The 21,293-nt window shown below is 46.2% G+C and overlaps 1 protein-coding gene across 4 annotated transcripts in view; it reads right to left on the bottom strand.

Annotated features, from left to right (window-relative positions):
* EXD1 (exonuclease 3'-5' domain containing 1) overlaps positions 1 to 21,293 on the bottom strand; it is a 107,095-nt gene that overhangs the window by 23,311 nt on the left and 62,491 nt on the right. For all 4 annotated transcript variants that reach the window (XM_075329470.1, XM_075329473.1, XM_075329471.1 and 1 more), the window contains exons 8-9: positions 8,376 to 8,480; positions 5,848 to 5,928 (exon numbers count right to left, since the gene is read on the bottom strand). In XM_075329470.1, the coding sequence (XP_075185585.1) occupies positions 5,848 to 5,928; positions 8,376 to 8,480 (186 nt within the window). The remainder of the gene's footprint in view (positions 1 to 5,847; positions 5,929 to 8,375; positions 8,481 to 21,293) is intronic.

The raw sequence follows: 21,293 nt of genomic DNA, 5'->3' as shown, positions 1-21,293 counted from the left end.
GCCTGGACAGTCCATCTGCATTTTGGTGTTGGCTGCCCCTTCTATACTGTATGGTAAAGTTATAGGGCTGCAGAGCCAGGCTCCATCGCAGTAAGCGTCCATTGTCCCCAGAGACTGTTCAGCCAGGTGAGGGGATTGTGATCAGTAACCACAGTGAATTCCCGTCCATACAGATACGGCCGTAGTTTCTTAAGGGCCCACACTACAGCCAGACATTCCTTCTCAACAGTTGCATAGGCCACTTCTCGGTCCAGCAGTTTCCGGCTGAGATAGGCGATGGGGTGCTCGTCCCCAGCTGCATTCACCTGGCTGAGGACAGCTCCCAGTCCATAAGCAGAGGCATCCGTTTGCACAATGAATCTCCTCTTGTAGTCTGGAGCAGCCAGGACAGGATCGCAGATCAAAGCATCCTTCAGCCGGTTAAAAGCCTCATCACAGGCTGGAGTCCAGATCACCAGCCGGGGCATTGTTTTCTTGGTCAGGTCGGTAAGAGGCTTGGCCACAGTACTGAAATGAGAAACAAATTTTCGGTAATAACTGGCAGTGCCCAGAAAAGCCATAACTTGTTTCTTAGTTTGGGGTACAGGCCAGTCTCTAATAGCCTGGATTTTGGCAGGCTCAGGTCGGAGCTTCCCTCCTCCCACTCTATGTCCTAGGTACTGGACTTCCCCCATCCCCAATTGGCATTTATCGGGTCGAATAGTTAGGCCGGCTGCAAGAATCAGGTCCAAAATAATGGCTACTTGATTCAGATGTTCCTCCCATGTGTGGCTGAAGACGGCGATATCATCCAAGTAGGCACAAGCAAAGTCATCACATCCCCGGAGGATCTGATCCACCATTCTCTGGAAGGTGGCCGGGGCATTTTTCATTCCAAAAGGCATGCTTAGAAATTCATACAGACCAAAGGGGGTTATAAAAGCGGACCGTTCTCTCCCTTCATCCGTTAGAGGGATCTGCCAGTATCCCTTACTGAGATCCAAGGTAGTGACATATCGGGACCCAGCCAGTCGGTCTAGAAGTTCGTCAATACGAGGCATTGGGTAAGGATCGCTGACGGTATGGTCGTTTAGTCGCCGATAGTCCACACAAAATCGAGTACTCCCATCCTTCTTGGGTACTAACACCACAGGGGAGGCCCAAGGGCTATGGGAGGCCTGGATTACCCCAAGCTGTAACATCTCCTCCAGTTCGTGCTGCATGGTGTTTCGAACTGATTCAGGTACCCGGTAAGGAGCCAGTTGTATGGGACGGATGCCCTGAGTGTCCACATGATGTTGGGTGACGGTGGTTCGACCTGGTTGGGATGAGAAAGCAGCCCGTCTCTGTTGAAGCACTTCCAGCATCTGGATTTTCTGTAAGGAGTCCAGGTAATCTCCCAGGGGAACCTGTTCCACAGTGGATGGGGCTCTCGCTGCTTCCACGAGATCAGGTAGAGAGTCCTCATCCTCTTGACCATCTTCTGAAGCCAACCGACAGCTTGCTATCATTGGAATGTTCCGGTCATGGTACTCCTTAATCATATTCACATGGACAGTCTTTTGCCTTAGCCCCTGATCATCTAAAGCAAGAAGGTAATTGGTATCATTCAGTTTTCTGAGAACCCGGAAGGGACCCTCCCATGTGGTCTGCAGTTTATTCTGCCGATGGGGAACAATTATTAAGACTTGTTGTCCTTCTACAAACTCCCGATAGCGTGCGTTACGGTCATACCATGTCTTCTGTCTGGTTTGAGCCATACGCAAATGACTCTGTGCAAAACTAGCAAGTTGGGCCAAGGTTTCTCGCAGCTTTAGGACATAAGGGACAACAGGGGTTCCTGTATCTTCAACTTGCCCCTCCCAGTATTCCTTGAGCAGGGTTAAGGGTCCTTGGACCTTTCTTCCATAGAGTAGTTCAAAGGGGGAGAACCCAGTGGACTCCTGGGGAACTTCCCGATAGGCAAACAAGAGATGGGGTAGGTACTTCTCCCAGTCTGAATCTCGGTCCGTGAAGGCCCTCAGCATATTCTTCAGAGTGCCGTTGAATCGTTCACAAAGTCCATTTGTTTGGGGATGATACGGGGTCGTTCGGATCGCTCGTACTCCACAGGTGCGCCACAGACACTGGACCAACTCTGACATAAACTGGGAGCCTTGGTCCGACAAGATCTCACTGGGGAATCCTACTCTGGTAAAAATAATAACCAAGGCCTCGGCCACCTTGGCTGCAGAGATACTTGACAAGGCCACGGCTTCTGGATATCGGGTGGCGTAGTCCACAACAGTGAGAATGTACTGCTTTCCAGATTTACTTGGTTTAGCCAGAGGTCCAATGATATCAACAGCTACTCTTTGAAAGGGTTCTTCTATTATAGGGAGCGGTTGCAGGGGTGCCTTTGGGTGATCTCCGGGTCGCCCTCTACGCTGACATATGTCACAAGTTCGGCAGAAATGCGCCACTGCTTGGGAAATCCCCGGCCAATAAAAAGTTTGAGTCAATCGTCTCTCGGTGCGGGTTTTGCCTTGATGGCCAGCCGTAGGAATGTCATGAGCCAGGTGTAATAGGGGAATTCTGTACTTCTGAGGAACAATCAGCTGTTTGCTATAAGTCCAGGGCTTATCTAGGGAGTCGGCATTGGCAACCCGATACAGAAGTCCATTTTCTCTGATAATTCTTTCTCCGTTTTCCCCTAGCTGCCCTATTTCAGCCCGAGTTCTAAAACTAGCAAGGGTGGGGTCAGTCTCTACTTCTTGTCTAAACTGAACTTTATCCCAAGTAACATTCATATTATCCCCACAAGAAGAATCACTCACCGGCTGTAATGGCAGTTCTGGTGGCCTCAGTTCCATGGATGGGTTGTACACGTCCACACGGGCTGCTCTCTTGGCTTGACTTCTGGTTACCGCACCGACAAAGTGGCAATGAAGATTCCCCACATCATTTCCTAGAAGAACGTCTGCAGGGAGGCCGCTCATCACACCGACCACACATTGTTTTGCCCCAAAGCCATAATCCAGGGTCACACTCGCTCTTGGAATATATCTCTGGGTACCTCCTGCCAGTTCAATGGCAATTCCTGGTCCCTTTTGAATTGCTTGTGGTTGAATTACTCGGGGATCGGCTATGGTGAGGAAAGCCCCAGTGTCACGGAAGCCAACAACTTTTTGGCCATCCAGCACGACCTCCTGTAGATGTTTGTCCTGAAGATCAGAAGAACAGGTGGCTGGAGCTCGCACCCCATAGACTCCGGGTAGGGGAGCCAGGATATCTGAGTCACTTGGCAAGTCATCAGGCACAGAATCCAGCTCTTCTCCTGGTGAAGGTGTCTGTAGGTAATGAACAGGCAAAGGCGGTCTGTAGCTGTTCTGTCTACGAACACCTGGACATTGGAATTGCATGTGCCCAGGCTGCCCACATCCATAACATCTGCGCTCTGGGATTCTTCCTCCGCGTCGTATTCCCAAAGGTGGAGCATGAGTAATGCGAGGCACAGTCACACGAAGGTCCCCATGAGTTGACGGTCTAGGGTGATGGTGAACATTGGGGCCAGAAGGACCAGGGGCCACCAGCGTTGGGGGGTTGGTGTTTTTTTTCTCACTGGGTAGTAGTTTTTTCCACTGAGGCTTGATGGTGAGAGCCTCATCAGCTAGAGCTGCAGCTTCCTCCACAGTGGCTGGTCTCCTTTCACGCACCCATTCCCGGATCTCAGCGGGGCACTTGAAGTAAAACTGCTCTTTTAGGAGGACCTGGAGGACGGTCTCCAAGGTTAAGGCCTCCTCTGCCTCCAACCAACGATGCCACAGATGTTTGAGTTTGTGGGCATACATCTTGAAGGACACTTCCTCATCACATGCTAGAGTACGGAACTGAGTCCTGTAAGTGTCTGGCGTTACAGCATAATGTTCTAGAATAGTCTGTTTAATATCCGCATACTCACAGTTCCACCGAGGGTCCATAGCTCTATAGGCTGCAGCAGCTCCACCCTCTAAGAGCCCAACCAGATGCCGGACGCGCTCCCTTTCTGGGACTTCCATTAATCGACACTGATGCTCAAAGTCCTGGAAGAAGCCCTCAATGTCACCAGCAGCCTCATTAAACTGCTTGAAGTCTTTGCGGGACACTCTGGGAAGTTCCCTCATGATGGGTGCTGGGGTTACAGTCTGTCTGGAACCTCTCGCGGCTTCCACAGCGAGCTGCTTATCCAGCAATGCCATCTCCTCCATCCTGCGCTCCTTCTCTTCAGCTCCACGCATGGCCTCCCTCTTATCTTCTATGGTGGCCTCATCTCCAAGCAGTGCCATCTTTTCCTTGTACCACACAACCCATTGACTTTTTTGGGTATTCACCTCCGGCTCCCGTCTTTGCTCCCCTTGCTGTGGAAATTGTTCCTCGGTGCCATCTTGCAGGCAAGCGTGTTCCAATGCCTCAATTAGTTGCTCCTTAGAGAGTCCTTTGTAGCCGACACCTAATTCACGGGCCTTTGTTTGTAGACTCGCCACAGTCCAGTTCCTGTATCCTGAGGTTCTGGTTTCAGACGTCGATTGGCTGTTGTCCTCCATTTCTTCTGCTCTGATCCCGCTGCTGCCACCAGTTTGTGACGGGGTGTACATCAGAGCAAAGAGAGACAACAGGCCGAGGATGATCCAACAGGTTTACTAACAGGAATACAGGAACAGCACGCGACAAGTCCAAATAAAACAGATTCGGGGGCACCTCCCGATAATCCAAAGTGCCAGATCACAACGTAATAGTCCTTTTCAGAGTCCCAGAAATCCCACACAATCCACTGGACGGCGAGGTCTGTCCGCAGATTCAGATCTCGCTCCCTTCCTCTTCAAAAACTCAACTCCCAACTGCATTTAGAAACAGGAGTGAATTGTTTGAGCTCGTGGGCCCGCCCCTCAAGGGTAGGGGTCTATGCAATGGTTGGGCCCACTAGAAGATTCTAGAAGGTTGGCTCCGAGATGTCTACAGGTTTGTGTAGTTGGCGTTATCCACTGCTTACGAAACAATGAGAAGTTCCCCTGGCTGTGTGGACAAGAGATAATTGCATTATGGGCCCAGAGACACAGGAGATGGGGGGAAGGTATGGTTACTTACATCCCAAGACATTTCAAAGTGTTCAGTAAGTACAACCAAAGGAAAGTGACATCACATCCTGACATAGTATTACAGCAAATACAGTGAGAAGGTAAAATACATCATGACAGTGTCTGTATAGAAAGCGGAGGGGAAAACATGCAGATGTGTCTGTATAGAAAGCGGAGGGGAAAACCTGCAGATGTGTCTGTATAAAGAGCAGAGGGAAAACCTGCAGATGTGTCTGTATAGAAAGCGGAGGGGAAAACATGCAGATGTGTCTGTAAAGAGAGCAGAGGGAAAAACCTGCAGATGTGTCTGTATAGAGAACGGAGGGAAAACCTGTAGATGTGTCTGTATAGAGAGCAGAGGGAAAACCTGCAGATGTGTCTTTATTGTACTTGTCTCCATTATGTGTATCACTTTTCACTTGTAAAGTGCCATGGAATAAATGGCGCTATAATAATATGTATTGTCTGTACAAGGGGGTGGTTCATACAAATACATGGTAATAATGCGGAGCAGCCTAAAGACACGCCCTAGAGGATCCTCTGAGCCATACCCCCTTCAAAGACTATAAACATTAGCTCCAAATAAAGAGACACATATTTGTTAAATCGCATGGCGTATTTTTAAAAAACATCAAAACTGAGCGGCCAGAATATAATGAGGTAAAAGTGCCCAGTCTTCATTAAACATGGATTTTTAATCTTCCCTTACTATAGTCATGTGAATATGTCTATTACATTTACACGTTTTGCTGGTGAATTAGTATTACACGCATACCTGTGTGTCAAACACATTGGCCAGAACCACACTGTATTTATGGAACAAAAAATTCCCAAGCCATCGACAGTCATGGACGACCTAAAAACAAGAAAAATTATTATTTTTTTTTAATCTTCATTTTGACTAAATTATTTTTTTGTAAGCGATCAATACCTATAACACAGAATGTAACTATTAGGTAAGTTATTGGTACGAGTCAAATAAAAGGATGTGCCCATAGAGGTGTGATATGTGAAATAGAAAAGTGACGGTTCACTGAAAACCAAGAGGCAACACATTAAGCTGCAAATATGAATCAAGGTTTCAGGTGTATAAACACAAATCTAAAAACCGGTGATATCAATGTAATAATCCTGCCTCTGTGACCTCATCCCGACTTCAGACGATACGTACGTCGGGTCGTCATACATAGAGCGCGCTCCGGAGCTGAACCAGCGCATACCTGGCAGATGTCACTGTATCAGCAGATTTTAAAATTTCTTCCAAATGTCCGAATTATTAGCCCTTAGCTCTGGTAGCAGCAGTTATTAACCCCCAAACAGTCAGCTCCAAAAACTCCATTAGCCTGCAGATATGGGGTTAATATGCAGGTGCTCAGCCGCAGCACTAAGTGCGGCATCTAGAAGAAAATTACCTTTATTTCTCCTGGGAGCCTGCGGCTTTCAGTCATGCGGGTCACCACAGACAGCGGAGGGAGGACGGCCTGCACTGACTGCTAGCCAGCTCAGCCGTGCATCAGTACAGAGATGCAATTCTGGCACAGTTATTTGTTTTATTTATTTTGCATTGTTCACCATCCAGAAAAACACATGAAACGTTTCTAGGGCTTAGGCTGGTTTCACACATCCGGCTTTTTGCCGTTTTGCCGGATGCGGCGCTCTCCCGTACAGTTAATACAGTACAGTGACAGCGCTGTAACTTCCGGGTCACATGCGCCGGTCACATGACAGCATGTGACCGGCGCTTGTTACGCTGTCACTGTACTGTATTAACTGTACGGGAGAGCGCCGCATCCGGCAAAACGGCAAAAAGCCGGATGTGTGAAACCGGCCTTATTCATCTATGGTGCATCATCTGGAAAAGTGTTTGTAATGAGGTCACGGTAAGCTGCACTACACCTCCTCCCTGATGTGGCCAGTCTGATACGCTCAAACTGGTGGAAGGACCTCTAATTACAAATAATAAAGTGGTCAAGGAAAAACAAGGAACAAGGTTCCAGGTAATGATGAGCAAAGGTGATTTACTGATCAGTGATGCAATTAAAATACAACTAAATAACTATTTTATAGTATTACCCTTTGAGATACAGACAGACATATACAGTCAAGGATAAAAATGTTGACACCCTTGAAATGGTCACTGAAAATGAAGTATTTCTCCCAGAAAATTATTGCAATTACACGTTTTGTGACACATGTTTATTTCTTTTGTGTATTGGAACAACACAAAAAAAGGCAAATTGTCCATAATTTCAAACAAAATGCCCAAAAAAGGAGAACAAAATTGTTGGCACCTTTTGAAGATTGTTGGTAGGTGTGGGCAATATGAAAATCACACCTAAAACCACTAAAAAGGGGAGAAGTTGACTCATTCTTTGCAGTGTGTGTGTGTATATATGCGTGTGTGTGTCACACTAAACATGGAGAAGAGAAGAGAACTGTCTGAGGACTTGAGAAACAAGACTGTTGAACAATATCTACAATCTCATGTTTACAAGTCCATCTCCAGAGATCTTGATGTTCCTTTGTCCACAGAGTGCAACATGATAGAGAAGCTTAGAACCTATGGTACTGTTGCTTATTTCCCTAGATGTGGATGATTGTAAAAAATTGATGAAAGGTTGCAACAAGGATAGTCAGGATGGTAGATAAGCTCTAAACAAGTTCCAAAGAAATTCAAGCTGTGTTGCAGGCATCAGTGTAAGCATGGAATATCCTTCGGCATTTGAATGAAATAAAAACGCTATGCAGGAGACCCAGGAGGACCTCACCGCTGACACAAAGACATAAAAAAGGTAGACTGCAGCTTGCCAAAATGTACGCAAGTGAAAATCCTTCTGGGAAAGCGTCTTGTGGACAGATGAGACCAAGATACAGCTTTTTGGTAAAGCACAATATTCTAGTATTAACTGAGAACGGAATGAGGCCTATTCAGAAAAGTGTGCATGCTCTCGTGCCCTAAGAGTGTTCCCAAGAGCAGCCACCGCTGAGCGCTCAGGAGGGTGAATGCCAGCGTCCCCGCCAGGAAGGGGGAAAGACAGTGCGGGGACACTGGTAAGGGTGTTACAAGAGGATTGTTCATGGTTATAGGAAGTGATTGATTGCAGTTATTTATTCCAATGGGTAAAGGGCATGCAAACAAATATTAAGTTAAAGGTGCCAACAGTTTTGTCTGGCCCACGCAACGTGTAATTGCAACCATTTTCTGGGAGAAAGACTTCATTTTCTGGGACAATTTCAAGGCTGCCAACACTTTTGGCCATGAATAAATCAATATATATATATATATAAATAAACAAATACAACCTTTAAGATGCCTTTGTCTTCAAGCACCATTTGAAGTCCATTCTTGAAGACTTTTGGACCCAGGAGAAAAATGTCAAAAATATAAACACGGGTTTTGGTTGCGATCTGTAAAAAAAGAAACAAAAAAAGACGGCATGTATATAAGCATAAATTATATCAGTGTAAATTCAGCGTTCCCCTGAACATTAACTTACATGAAACTCCAACTTAACCCCCAGGACCAAGGTATACTGCGCCTTTAAGAGGTCTTCCAAACCTGGAAAGGTATCACCCTCCACAGGTGAGTGCCACCTGCCTGATAACTGGCCATCATTGGGACCATCCCAACAAGAAATAAACATATTCATACATACACATACTGTACATACATACACATACTGTACATACATATACACACATACTGTACATACATACACACACATACTGTACATACATACACATACTATACATACACATACTGTACACACATACACTGTACATACATACACATACTGTACATACATACACATACTGTACATACATACACATACTGTACATACATATACACACATACTGTACATACACATACTGTACATACACACACATACTGTACATACATACACATACTATACATACACATACTGTACATACATACACATACTATACATACATACACATACTATACATACACATACTGTACATACATATACACACATACTGTACATACACACATACTGTACATACATACACACACTGTACATACATACACATACTGTACATACACATACTGTACATACACACATACTGTACATACACACATACTGTACATACACACACACACTGTACATACATACACACACTGTACATACATACACACACTGTACATACACATACTGTACATACACATACTGTACATACACATACTGTACATACACACATACTGTACATACATACACACACTGTACATACATACACATACTGTACATACATACACATACTGTACATACACATACTGTACATACACACACATACTGTACATACATATACATACTATACATACACATACTGTACATACATATACATACTGTACATACATATACACACACATACTGTACATACATATACACACACATACTGTACATACACATACCGTACATACACATACTGTACATACACATACTGTACATACATACACATACTATACATACACATACTGTACATACATACACATACTATACATACATACACATACTATACATACACATACTGTACATACATATACACACATACTGTACATACACACATACTGTACATACATACACACACTGTACATACATACACATACTGTACATACATACACATACTGTACATACATATACTGTACATACACACACATACTGTACATACATATACATACTATACATACACATACTGTACATACATATACATACTGTACATACATATACACACACATACTGTACATACATATACACACACATACTGTACATACACATACCGTACATACACATACTGTACATACACATATACTGTACATACACATACTGTACATACACATACTGTACATACACACACATACTATACATACATACACATACTGTACATACACATACTGTACATACATATACACACCAAATAAAGAGAACAATACGACCAAAATCCAAAGTGCAAAAGTGAGATCTTTATTAATAGGGGTAGGTGCGGGGCGGCACAATACAACTGAGGCCACAGACAACGAACACTGACCATGTGTAAACAATATATCACAAATAATTAATGCATCCATATAAAGATCACATAACTCCGATCCCTTGTACATATGGGAAACCCTTGATTACATATTTCAATTTGGAAAGTTACAATTATCATCAGGGTGGACTATAACATCACAGAGGAGGGAAAGTTTACCCTTGTATCCCTCAGGGTACTCGGTTGAATCCAAAGTATCCCAGATATATGTATTTATTGATAAAATCACACTGTGTGTACAGCATGTACTGGTATCAATCTGGAGCTGACACAATGGGTATCAAAACTATGCTGAAGGGATATATGTAGAGAGATGTCACCAATTTAATTATATCACCAAAAGGAGGAAACATTTCCCCACATCTCCCAAACGTCAGAATATCCGACTGATACCAGTATATAAATGTTTCACAAGGGAATCCCAAGATGTGCATAGAAATGGTGTGATCATTACTGTGTACACAGTCTGAGTAAATATCACTTTGTAGCAGCCACAGTGGGCCTCATTAACAGACTGTGATCATGACTAACACAGGTTGTATATGGACATATCACACCAATTAGAAAGGTCTACACCACTATGTACGCAGAAAAAGAGGACATTTCCATGTATCTTGTTGGTGTGGGTCCCCACTATTATAACTAAGGTACCTATATGTAAGGGGAACCACACACCAGTCGTGGCGCATATATGGTATAGCACTGTACCTGAAGATTGGTGGTCAGTGGGTGCTGTCCGCGTCCTTCCCGACGGCCGTTTCGGCGAGAAGCCTTCGTCAGGGGGCGTGTACAAAGTGAGGGAACACGTGGTTTAAAAAGGAAGCGTCAACCAATTACCGCCGACTACTATTTTGGTGACGCAGGCAGTAACCCGGACAGCGGAGGACGCTCGCCGCCAGGCGCCCTGGGAGCGGTGGGCGTCTCCGTGCTGCCGCGCTGTCTTCCTTGTGTGACGTCTGCTCACATGGCGGCCACGTGATGCGCACACGTGGTGGTCATGTGACCGGAAGCGTCGGACGGGAAGTATGCGCGGCTGGCGGCGAGCGTCCTCCGCTGTCCGGGTTACTGCCTGCGTCACCAAAATAGTAGTCGGCGGTAATTGGTTGACGCTTCCTTTTTAAACCACGTGTTCCCTCACTTTGTACACGCCCCCTGACGAAGGCTTCTCGCCGAAACGGCCGTCGGGAAGGACGCGGACAACACCCACTGACCACCAATCTTCAGGTACAGTGCTATACCATATATGCGCCACGACCGGTGTGTGGTTCCCCTTACATATAGGTACCTTAGTTATAATAGTGGGGACCCACACCAACAAGATACATGGAAATGTCCTCTTTTTCTGCGTACATAGTGGTGTAGACCTTTCTAATTGGTGTGATATGTCCATATACAACCTGTGTTAGTCATGATCACAGTCTGTTAATGAGGCCCACTGTGGCTGCTACAAAGTGATATTTACTCAGACTGTGTACACAGTAATGATCACACCATTTCTATGCACATCTTGGGATTCCCTTGTGAAACATTTATATACTGGTATCAGTCGGATATTCTGACGTTTGGGAGATGTGGGGAAATGTTTCCTCCTTTTGGTGATATAATTAAATTGGTGACATCTCTCTACATATATCCCTTCAGCATAGTTTTGATACCCATTGTGTCAGCTCCAGATTGATACCAGTACATGCTGTACACACAGTGTGATTTTATCAATAAATACATATATCTGGGATACTTTGGATTCAACCGAGTACCCTGAGGGATACAAGGGTAAACTTTCCCTCCTCTGTGATGTTATAGTCCACCCTGATGATAATTGTAACTTTCCAAATTGAAATATGTAATCAAGGGTTTCCCATATGTACAAGGGATCGGAGTTATGTGATCTTTATATGGATGCATTAATTATTTGTGATATATTGTTTACACATGGTCAGTGTTCGTTGTCTGTGGCCTCAGTTGTATTGTGCCGCCCCGCACCTACCCCTATTAATAAAGATCTCACTTTTGCACTTTGGATTTTGGTCGTATTGTTCTCTTTATTTGGTAATTAATTGCGACTTATCCTCAGTCCCCATCCAGGATCTTATACATATTATAATGTTTACTATCTATATTTGTATCTGGTAAATCATGGTGTGGCTGTGGTTTTCTTTGAATACATATACACACACATACTGTACATACACATACTGTACATACACATACTGTACATACATATACACACACATACTGTACATACACACATACTGTACATACACACATACTGTACATACACACATACTGTACATACACACACTTACATACTGTACATACACATACTGTACATACACATACTGTACATACATATACACACACATACTGTACATACACATACTATACATACACATACTGTACATACATATACACACACATACTGTACATACACATACTATACATACACATACTGTACATACATATACACACACATACTGTACATACACATACTATACATACACATACTGTACATACACATACTGTACATACATATACACACACATACTGTACATACACATACTGTACATACACACATACTGTACATACATACACATACTGTACATACATACACATACTGTACATACATATACACACATACTGTACATACACATACTGTACATACACACACATACTGTACATACATATACATACTATACATACACATACTGTACATACATATACATACTGTACATACATATACACACATACTGTACATACATATACACACACATACTGTACATACACATACCGTACATACACATACTGTACATACACACATACTGTACATACATACACATACTGTACATACATATACACACACATACTGTACATACACATACTGTACATACACATACTGTACATACATACACATACTGTACATACACATACTGTACATATATACACACATATATATAGATACACACACACACTGCTAAATGGCATTGTGGGACAGCTGATGGAATAATGAACATGGATACTATTGTTTTAAGAGCCGTGGCATACGATTGCAATGCTACATTCCCACGTTTGCACTAAAAATGCACCTGTAGATTTACTGTATCTAATCTGTCTATAGGGAAAAATCATCACGGAAAACTCTACACCTGCAAGACAAATTGACATGTTGCAGTATGAGACCATCCCATCCATTTTGGTGGAACTATAAGATGTAGACTCAAAAACTCACCAAAAGCTCCTCATGGGAATGTAGACGGTCTAAGGCTATGTGCGCACTAGAAAAGTGATTTTTCTCAAGAAAATTTCTTGAGAAACTTCTGGGAGTTGAAGATTACCGCACCTGCGGTAAAAAAACGCACCAGATCCGCGGGAAAAACGCATGCGTTTTTGTCGTAATTTTTCCGCGATTTTGCCGCGGTTTTTCCGCAGGTTGGTCCCTGCGTTTTTTTATGCTGAACAAAAATAAATAATATAGATAATAGATAGATGATAGATAGACAGATAATGGATAGAGGGAAAGATGGATAGATGAATAGATAGATAGATAGATGAGAAAGACTTATAGAATGTCCCACCTCCCTGCATTTTCTAAGCTGGCACCCTTTAGTGACTTTCATGTGGCACTAAAGGGTGCCTAGCCTTGTATTTAGCCAAAAAATAAATAAATAATTAAAAAAAAATGACGTGGGATTCCCCCTATTTTTGTAGCCATCTAGGGTACAGCAGACGGCTGCAGACCACAGCTGGCAGCTTCACCTTGGCTGGTAATCCAAAACAGAGGGCACCCCACACTGTTATTTTATATTAAATAAATAATTTAAAACAAAAAACGTGGGGTCACCCCCAAATTGGATCACCAGCCAAGGTAAAGCGGACAGCTGGGGTCTGATATTCTCAGACTAGGGAGGTCCACTGTTATTGGACACTCCCCAGCCTAAAAATAGCAGGCTGCAGCCGCCCTAGAAGTGGCGCATCCATTAGACGTGCCAATCCTGGCGCTTCGCCCCAACTCATCCCGTTGCCCTGGTGCGGTGGCAAACGAGGTAATATATGGGGTTGATGCCAGATGTGTAATGTCACCTGGCATCAAGCTGGGGTTAGTGATGTCACGCGTCTATCAGATACCCGACATCACAAACCCAGTCAGTAAGAAATATAAAATAGACAACAAAAAAAGTTTTATTTGAAAAAAAAACACTCCCCACATTCCCTCTTTCACCAATTTATTGACAAGAACAATCAATTCCACGTCCGGCGTAATCCAATAAGGGGGGGTCCCACGACGATCCATACCATAGTCACTGTCCCAGTCCATGAAGAACAGAATGTTCCCCATTGGCTGTGAGAGCAATGCAGTGACCTGAGCTAACATCAATAGCCCAGGTCACTGCAGGGGATGACGAGCGCTGCTGCCAGGAGGTTAGATGAGACCATTACCTGCTGTGACAATCTCCTGAAGTCCTGCCATCAGCGCTGTCACTGCCTTCTATGCCTGCCGCATTGTCAGCAGTATCGCGAGAGCCCGTGACGTCACCGCTAGTGACAGTCTCTGGCCGCGGGCATAGACTTCAGTGACAGCGGTGACGTCAGGAGATCGTCACAGCAGGTAATGATCTCATCTCACCTCCTGACAGCAGCGATCGTCATCCCCGCGGCTGCACGCACTGCTGAGTGTCAGTGTCTGCCTGCACTGCAGGGTGACAAGCTGCTGACACTGCGGGCAGACACTGACACACAGCAGTGCTGGCAGCGGCGGGGCTGCAGCGGGACACAGACTGCACGGGCACCCGCCGGACGTCACACGGAAGCGCTTCTGTGCGGCGTCCAGGGAGTGTGACGTCTGTGTTTACTCTGCTCCGCTTCCTCTTCCTGGCATAATGACATCACTTCCTGCAAAACCGCAAGGAGCGATGAGCATTACCGCAGGTAAATCGTGGCTATACCGGGGGTATACCGCACATTATTTGCTACCTGCGGTATACCCCGTAATTTCGCCATTACATTACAGTGAATGGAGTGAAATACCCGGGGTATACCGCAGGTACCTGCGGAAAAGAAGTGACATGCTCATTTTCTCAAGAAAGTTTCTTGAGAAAAATCCGCAGCGCGCGCACAGCTATTTTTTGTTCCCATAGGTTTTGCTGGGAAATGTCTGCAGAAAGCTTTCAAACCTTTCTCAAGAAATTTCCGCAGCAAATCCGCGGGTAAAAAAGCCTAGTGCGCACATAGCCTTAGATAGTTGTATTTGTCACCAGCATCATGAACCTCCAGAGACCCTGATTCCAGCGATGTATTACTTACTGGGCTAAAGAAATTTATCAAAACAGCAGCAAGTATCCCAGTAAGGGACACTGCTGGAATCATGATCTCTGTGCATACATCATGCTGCTCTAACATGACATATTCCCTTTACATTTCTGTGAATATAACAACTTCCAGCATCCATGGATCTTCATGCACCTTCTCAAATGCCACACTCACTATTCTACAGTGGATCAGGGGTTAGCACTGCAGTCTTGTGGTGGCTCAGTGGTTAGCACTGCAGTCTTGTGGTGGCTCAGTGGTTAGCACTGCAGTCTTGTGGTGGCTCAGTGGTTAGCACTGCAGTCTTGTGGTGGCTCAGTGGTTAGCACTGCAGTCTTGTGGTGGCTCAGTGGTTAGCACTGCAGTCTTGCAGCGCTGAGGTCCGGTGTTCAAATCCCACCAAGGACACATCTGCAAGTATGTCATAAGTGGGTTTCCTCCAGATACTCCAGGTTCCTCCCACACTAAAGACATACTGATTGAGGCGCACAATCTAAATTCCCTACGGGGACAGTGAAGATGACGTCTGCAAAGCTGAGATAATATTGTAGTTGTGATACCTTTTAATGGCTAACTAAAATAAAATAAACGATGTTACAGAGCAAGCTTTCCAGACATCTCAGGTCTCGTCATCAGGCATGGTATAACAAAATATCTGAAAAAACACAAATATAGACACAAACAGGGCAGGGGCATTAGTGGTGTGGAAGTTTTCTAGTCACAATATCCATGTTAGATCAGAGGCCTGGTGCCCTCACCATCTCTGGAGCAGACTCCTCAGATTCTGTATCCCTGGAATATCAGAGGCCTGGTACCCTCACCATCTCTGGAGCAGCCTCCTCAGATTCTGTATCCCTGGAATATCAGAGGCCTGGTGCCCTCACCATCTCTGGAGCAGCCTCCTCAGATTCTGTATCCCTGGAATATCAGAGACCTGGTACCCTCACCATCTCTGGAGCAGCCTCCTCAGATTCTGTATCCATGTAAGATCAGAGGTCTGGTGCCCTCACCATCTCTGGAGCAGACTCCTCAGATTCTGTATCCCTGGAATATCAGAGGCCTGGTGCCCTCACCATCTCTGGAGCAGACTCCTCAGATTCTGTATCCATGTAGGATCAGAGGTCTGGTGCCCTCACCATCTCTGGAGCAGACTCCTCAGATTCTGTATCCATGTTAGATCAGAGGCCTGGTACCCTCACCATCTCTGGAGCAGACTCCTCAGATTCTGTATCCCTGGAATATCAGAGGCCTGGTGCCCTCACCATCTCTGGAGCAGACTCCTCAGATTCTGTATCCCTGGAATATCAGAGGCCTGGTGCCCTCACCATCTCTGGAGCAGACTCCTCAGATTCTGTATCCATGTAGGATCAGAGGCCTGGTACCCTCACCATCTCTGGAGCAGACTCCTCAGATTCTGTATCCATGTAGGATCAGAGGCCTGGTGCCCTCACCATCTCTGGAGCAGACTCCTCAGATTCTGTATCCCTGGAATATTAGAGGCCTGGTACCCTCACCATCTCTGGAGCAGCCTCCTCAGATTCTGTATCAATGTAAGTGTCACAAACCACCGGGGGGGTCACTCAGAAATCCCCCGCGCTGGCTACCAGTACGTCACAATCGGGGGGTAACAAGTGGGGGTCACCCCTCCTTTATACCTCCCGACCGACAGACAGAGCACGTGACGCGCTCTCTAGCGCCCCTCTTATAGTCAGGCCAATTATGGAATTGCCCGACCATAAGCAAGGAGGCCGCTATACTACTTATGCCGATTATTGAAGGGTCCCCGGTGAGAGTAAGGTATATATTCCCCCGCCCTCCGCGGGCGGAATATATAAAATCTCCCCGAATCTCACTGGCCTCCCCACAATAATCCTTGGCACAATTCGCTGCCACCAACCGATTTACGGTAACTATTAGCCGAACACACAGACGTGGGATTCAAGATCGAGATAACAGAACAGCCCAAGATTAATTATATAATTTAATCAGCCTAAAGCACACTAGAACTACAATATATACAATAGGGAATCTACAGAATATACATATGTCAGAGTACAGTTACAATCAAAGCATGGGTTACAAACAGGCATACACAGTTCCAGCAGTTACCTTGTTGCGTCTGGCCACAGGGGGGCGCTGTAGGCCAGGTTTCTAGGATCCTTCCCACAGATGTTTCCTACACGTGCCCCCAGCGAAAAGAACACTGGAAAATGGCCGAAGTAGGGTTATCAACCTGGGCAAATCCAGTTCCCCTCCTACCTTCGTGACCTCACAGGGAGCACTGCTCCACCCCTGGCTTGAGTTATGGACAATATCCCAACATGGAATATGGGCCATAACTTTGCCTGGGAGCGTCGTAGGCGGACGCCAACGCTCTCATTGTGACAGCTATGAATTTAGCCACAGAACGAGGGGACTCATGACCTGTCTGCCAGTTCCCCATTGGCTGATATCACGCCTGGGGCATTTCCCAATGTCCTGCTCCCATAAAAAGGGTGTGCCGGCATCGTCCGCATGCGGAGACACCATTTTTATGGTTGCCATATTTATCGGAAATATGGCTTGCGAGATATGAACCATTTTTTACTGGAGTCGTTCTGTCTGGCTATTTCCATAGCCTTGCTAATGAGATACAACTCTTGTTACAGGGTGACGGCAGGGAGTCATCCTGTGTCCATTGTTCCCACACCACCTCATTTCCATATCACAGGACATGGCCATGGAGGTGTAAGTGGAACACTGAGAACAAGAAGGGAGGGGGCACTGCCAGGGAGTGATGAGGGATTATGACTGGAGTCATAATTCATCTTCATATCCCGGGATTTGCCTCACAGTAAGATCAGAGGCCTGGTGCCCTCACCATCTCTGGAGCAGACTCCTCAGATTCTGTATCCATGTAGGATCAGAGGTCTGGTGCCCTCACCATCTCTGGAGCAGACTCCTCAGATTCTGTATCCATGTTAGATCAGAGGCCTGGTACCATCACCATCTCTGGAGATGACTCCTCAGATTCTGTATCCATGTTAGATCAGAGGTCTGGTGCCCTCACCATCTCTGGAGCAGACTCCTCAGATTCTGTATCCATGTTAGATCAGAGGTCTGGTGCCCTCACCATCTCTAGAGCAGACTCCTCAGATTCTGTATCCATGTTAGATCAGAGGCCTGGTACCCTCACCATCTCTGGAGCAGACTCCTCAGATTCTGTATCCATGTAGGATCAGAGGCCTGGTACCCTCACCATCTCTGGAGCAGACTCCTCAGATTCTGTATCCATGTTAGATCAGAGGCCTGGTACCATCACCATCTCTGGAGCAGACTCCTCAGATTCTGTATCCATGTTAGATCAGAGGTCTGGTGCCCTCACCATCTCTGGAGCAGACTCCTCAGATTCTGTATCCATGTTAGATCAGAGGTCTGGTGCCCTCACCATCTCTAGAGCAGACTCCTCAGATTCTGTATCCATGTTAGATCAGAGGCCTGGTACCCTCACCATCTCTGGAGCAGACTCCTCAGATTCTGTATCCATGTTAGATCAGAGGCCTGGTGCCCTCACCATCTCTGGAGCAGACTCCTCAGATTCTGTATCCATGTAGGATCAGAGGTCTGGTGCCCTCACCATCTCTGGAGCAGACTCCTCAGATTCTGTATCCATGTTAAATCAGAGGCCTGGTACCCTCACCATCTCTGGAGCAGACTCCTCAGATTCTGTATCCATGTTAGATCAGAGGCCTGGTGCCCTCACCATCTCTGGAGCAGACTCCTCAGATTCTGTATCCATGTAAGATCAGAGGTCTGGTGCCCTCACCATCTCTGGAGCAGACTCCTCAGATTCTGTATCCCTGGAATATAAGAGGCCTGGTGCCCTCACCATCTCTGGAGCAGCCTCCTCAGATTCTGTATCCATGTAGGATCAGAGGCCTGGTGCCCTCACCATCTCTGGAGCAGACTCCTCAGATTCTGTATCCCTGGAATATCAGAGGCCTGGTGCCCTCACCATCTCTGGAGCAGCCTCCTCAGATTCTGTATCCATGTAGGATCAGAGGTCTGGTGTCCTCACCATCTCTGGAGCAGCCTCCTCAGATTCTGTATCAATGTAAGATCAGAGGTCTGGTGTCCTCACCATCTCTGGAGCAGCCTCCTCAGATTCTGTATCCATGTAGGATCAGAGGTCTGGTGCCCTCACCATCTCTAGAGCAGACTCCTCAGATTCTGTATCCATGTTAGATCAGAGGCATGGTACCCTCACCATCTCTGGAGCAGACTCCTCAGATTCTGTATCCATGTAAGATCAGAGGTCTGGTGCCCTCACCATCTCTGGAGCAGACTCCTCAGATTCTGTATCCATGTTAGATCAGAGGCCTGGTACCCTCACCATCTCTGGAGCAGACTCCTCAGATTCTGTATCCATGTAGGATCAGAGGCCTGGTGCCCTCACCATCTCTGGAGCAGACTCCTCAGATTCTGTATCCATGTAGGATCAGAGGCCTGGTGCCCTCACCATCTCTGGAGCAGACTCCTCAGATTCTGTATCCATGTAGGATCAGAGGCCTGGTGCCCTCACCATCTCTGGAGCAGACTCCTCAGATTCTGTATCCCTGGAATATCAGAGGCCTGGTGCCCTCACCATCTCTGGAGCAGACGCCTCAGATTCTGTGTCCATGTAGGATCAGAGGCCTGGTGCCTCCCAATCTCTGGAGCAGACTCCTCAGATTCTGTGTCCATGTAAGATCAGAGACCTGGTGCCCTCACCATCTCTGGAGCAGACTCCTCAGATTCTGTGTCCATGTAGGATCAGAGGTCTGGTGCCCTCACCATCTCTGGAGCAGACTCCTCAGATTCTGTATCCATGTTAGATCAGAGGCCTGGTACCCTCACCATCTCTGGAGCAGACTCCTCAGATTCTGTGTCCATGTAAGATCAGAGACCTGGTGCCCTCACCATCTCTGGAGCAGACTCCTCAGATTCTGTATCCCTGGAATATCAGAGGCCTGGTGCCCTCACCATCTCTGGAGCAGACTCCTCAGATTCTGTGTCCATGTAAGATCAGAGGCCTGGTGCCCTCACCATCTCTGGAGCAGACTCCTCAGATTCTGTATCCATGTAGGATCAGAGGCCTGGTGCCCTCACCATCTCTGGAGCAGACTCCTCAGATTCTGTGTCCATGTAAGATCAGAGGCCTGGTGCCCTCACCATCTCTGGAGCAGACTCCTCAGATTCTGTATCCATGTAGGATCAGAGGCCTGGTGCCCTCACCATCTCTGGAGCAGACTCCTCAGATTCTGTATCAATGTAGGATCAGAGGTCTGGTGCCCTCACCATCTCTGGAGCAGACTCCTCAGATTCTGTATCAATGTAGGATCAGAGGTCTGGTGCCCTCACCATCTCTGGAGCAGACTCCTCAGATTCTGTATCCATGTTAGATCAGAGGCCTGGTGCCCTCACCATCTCTGGAGCAGACTCCTCAGATTCTGTATCAATGTAGGATCAGAGGTCTGGTGCCCTCACCATCTCTGGAGCAGACTCCTCAGATTCTGTATCCATGTAAGATCAGAGGTCTGGTGCCCTCACCATCTCTGGAGCAGACTCCTCAGATTCTGTATCCCTGGAATATTAGAGGCCTGGTGCCCTCACCATCTCTGGAGCAGCCTCCTCAGATTCTGTATCCATGTAGGATCAGAGGTCTGGTGCCCTCACCATCTCTGGCGCAGACTCCTCAGATTCTGTATCCATGTTAGATCAGAGGCCTGGTACCCTCACCATCTCTGGAGCAGACTCCTCAGATTCTGTATCCATGTAAGATCAGAGGTCTGGTGCCCTCACCATCTCTGGAGCAGACTCCTCAGATTCCGTATCCATGTAGGATCAGAGGTC

This window comes from Anomaloglossus baeobatrachus, chromosome 12 (genome assembly GCF_048569485.1).
Source record: "Anomaloglossus baeobatrachus isolate aAnoBae1 chromosome 12, aAnoBae1.hap1, whole genome shotgun sequence".
NCBI lineage: Eukaryota > Metazoa > Chordata > Amphibia > Anura > Aromobatidae > Anomaloglossus > Anomaloglossus baeobatrachus.
This window is presented reverse-complemented; position numbering and strand designations above follow the sequence as displayed.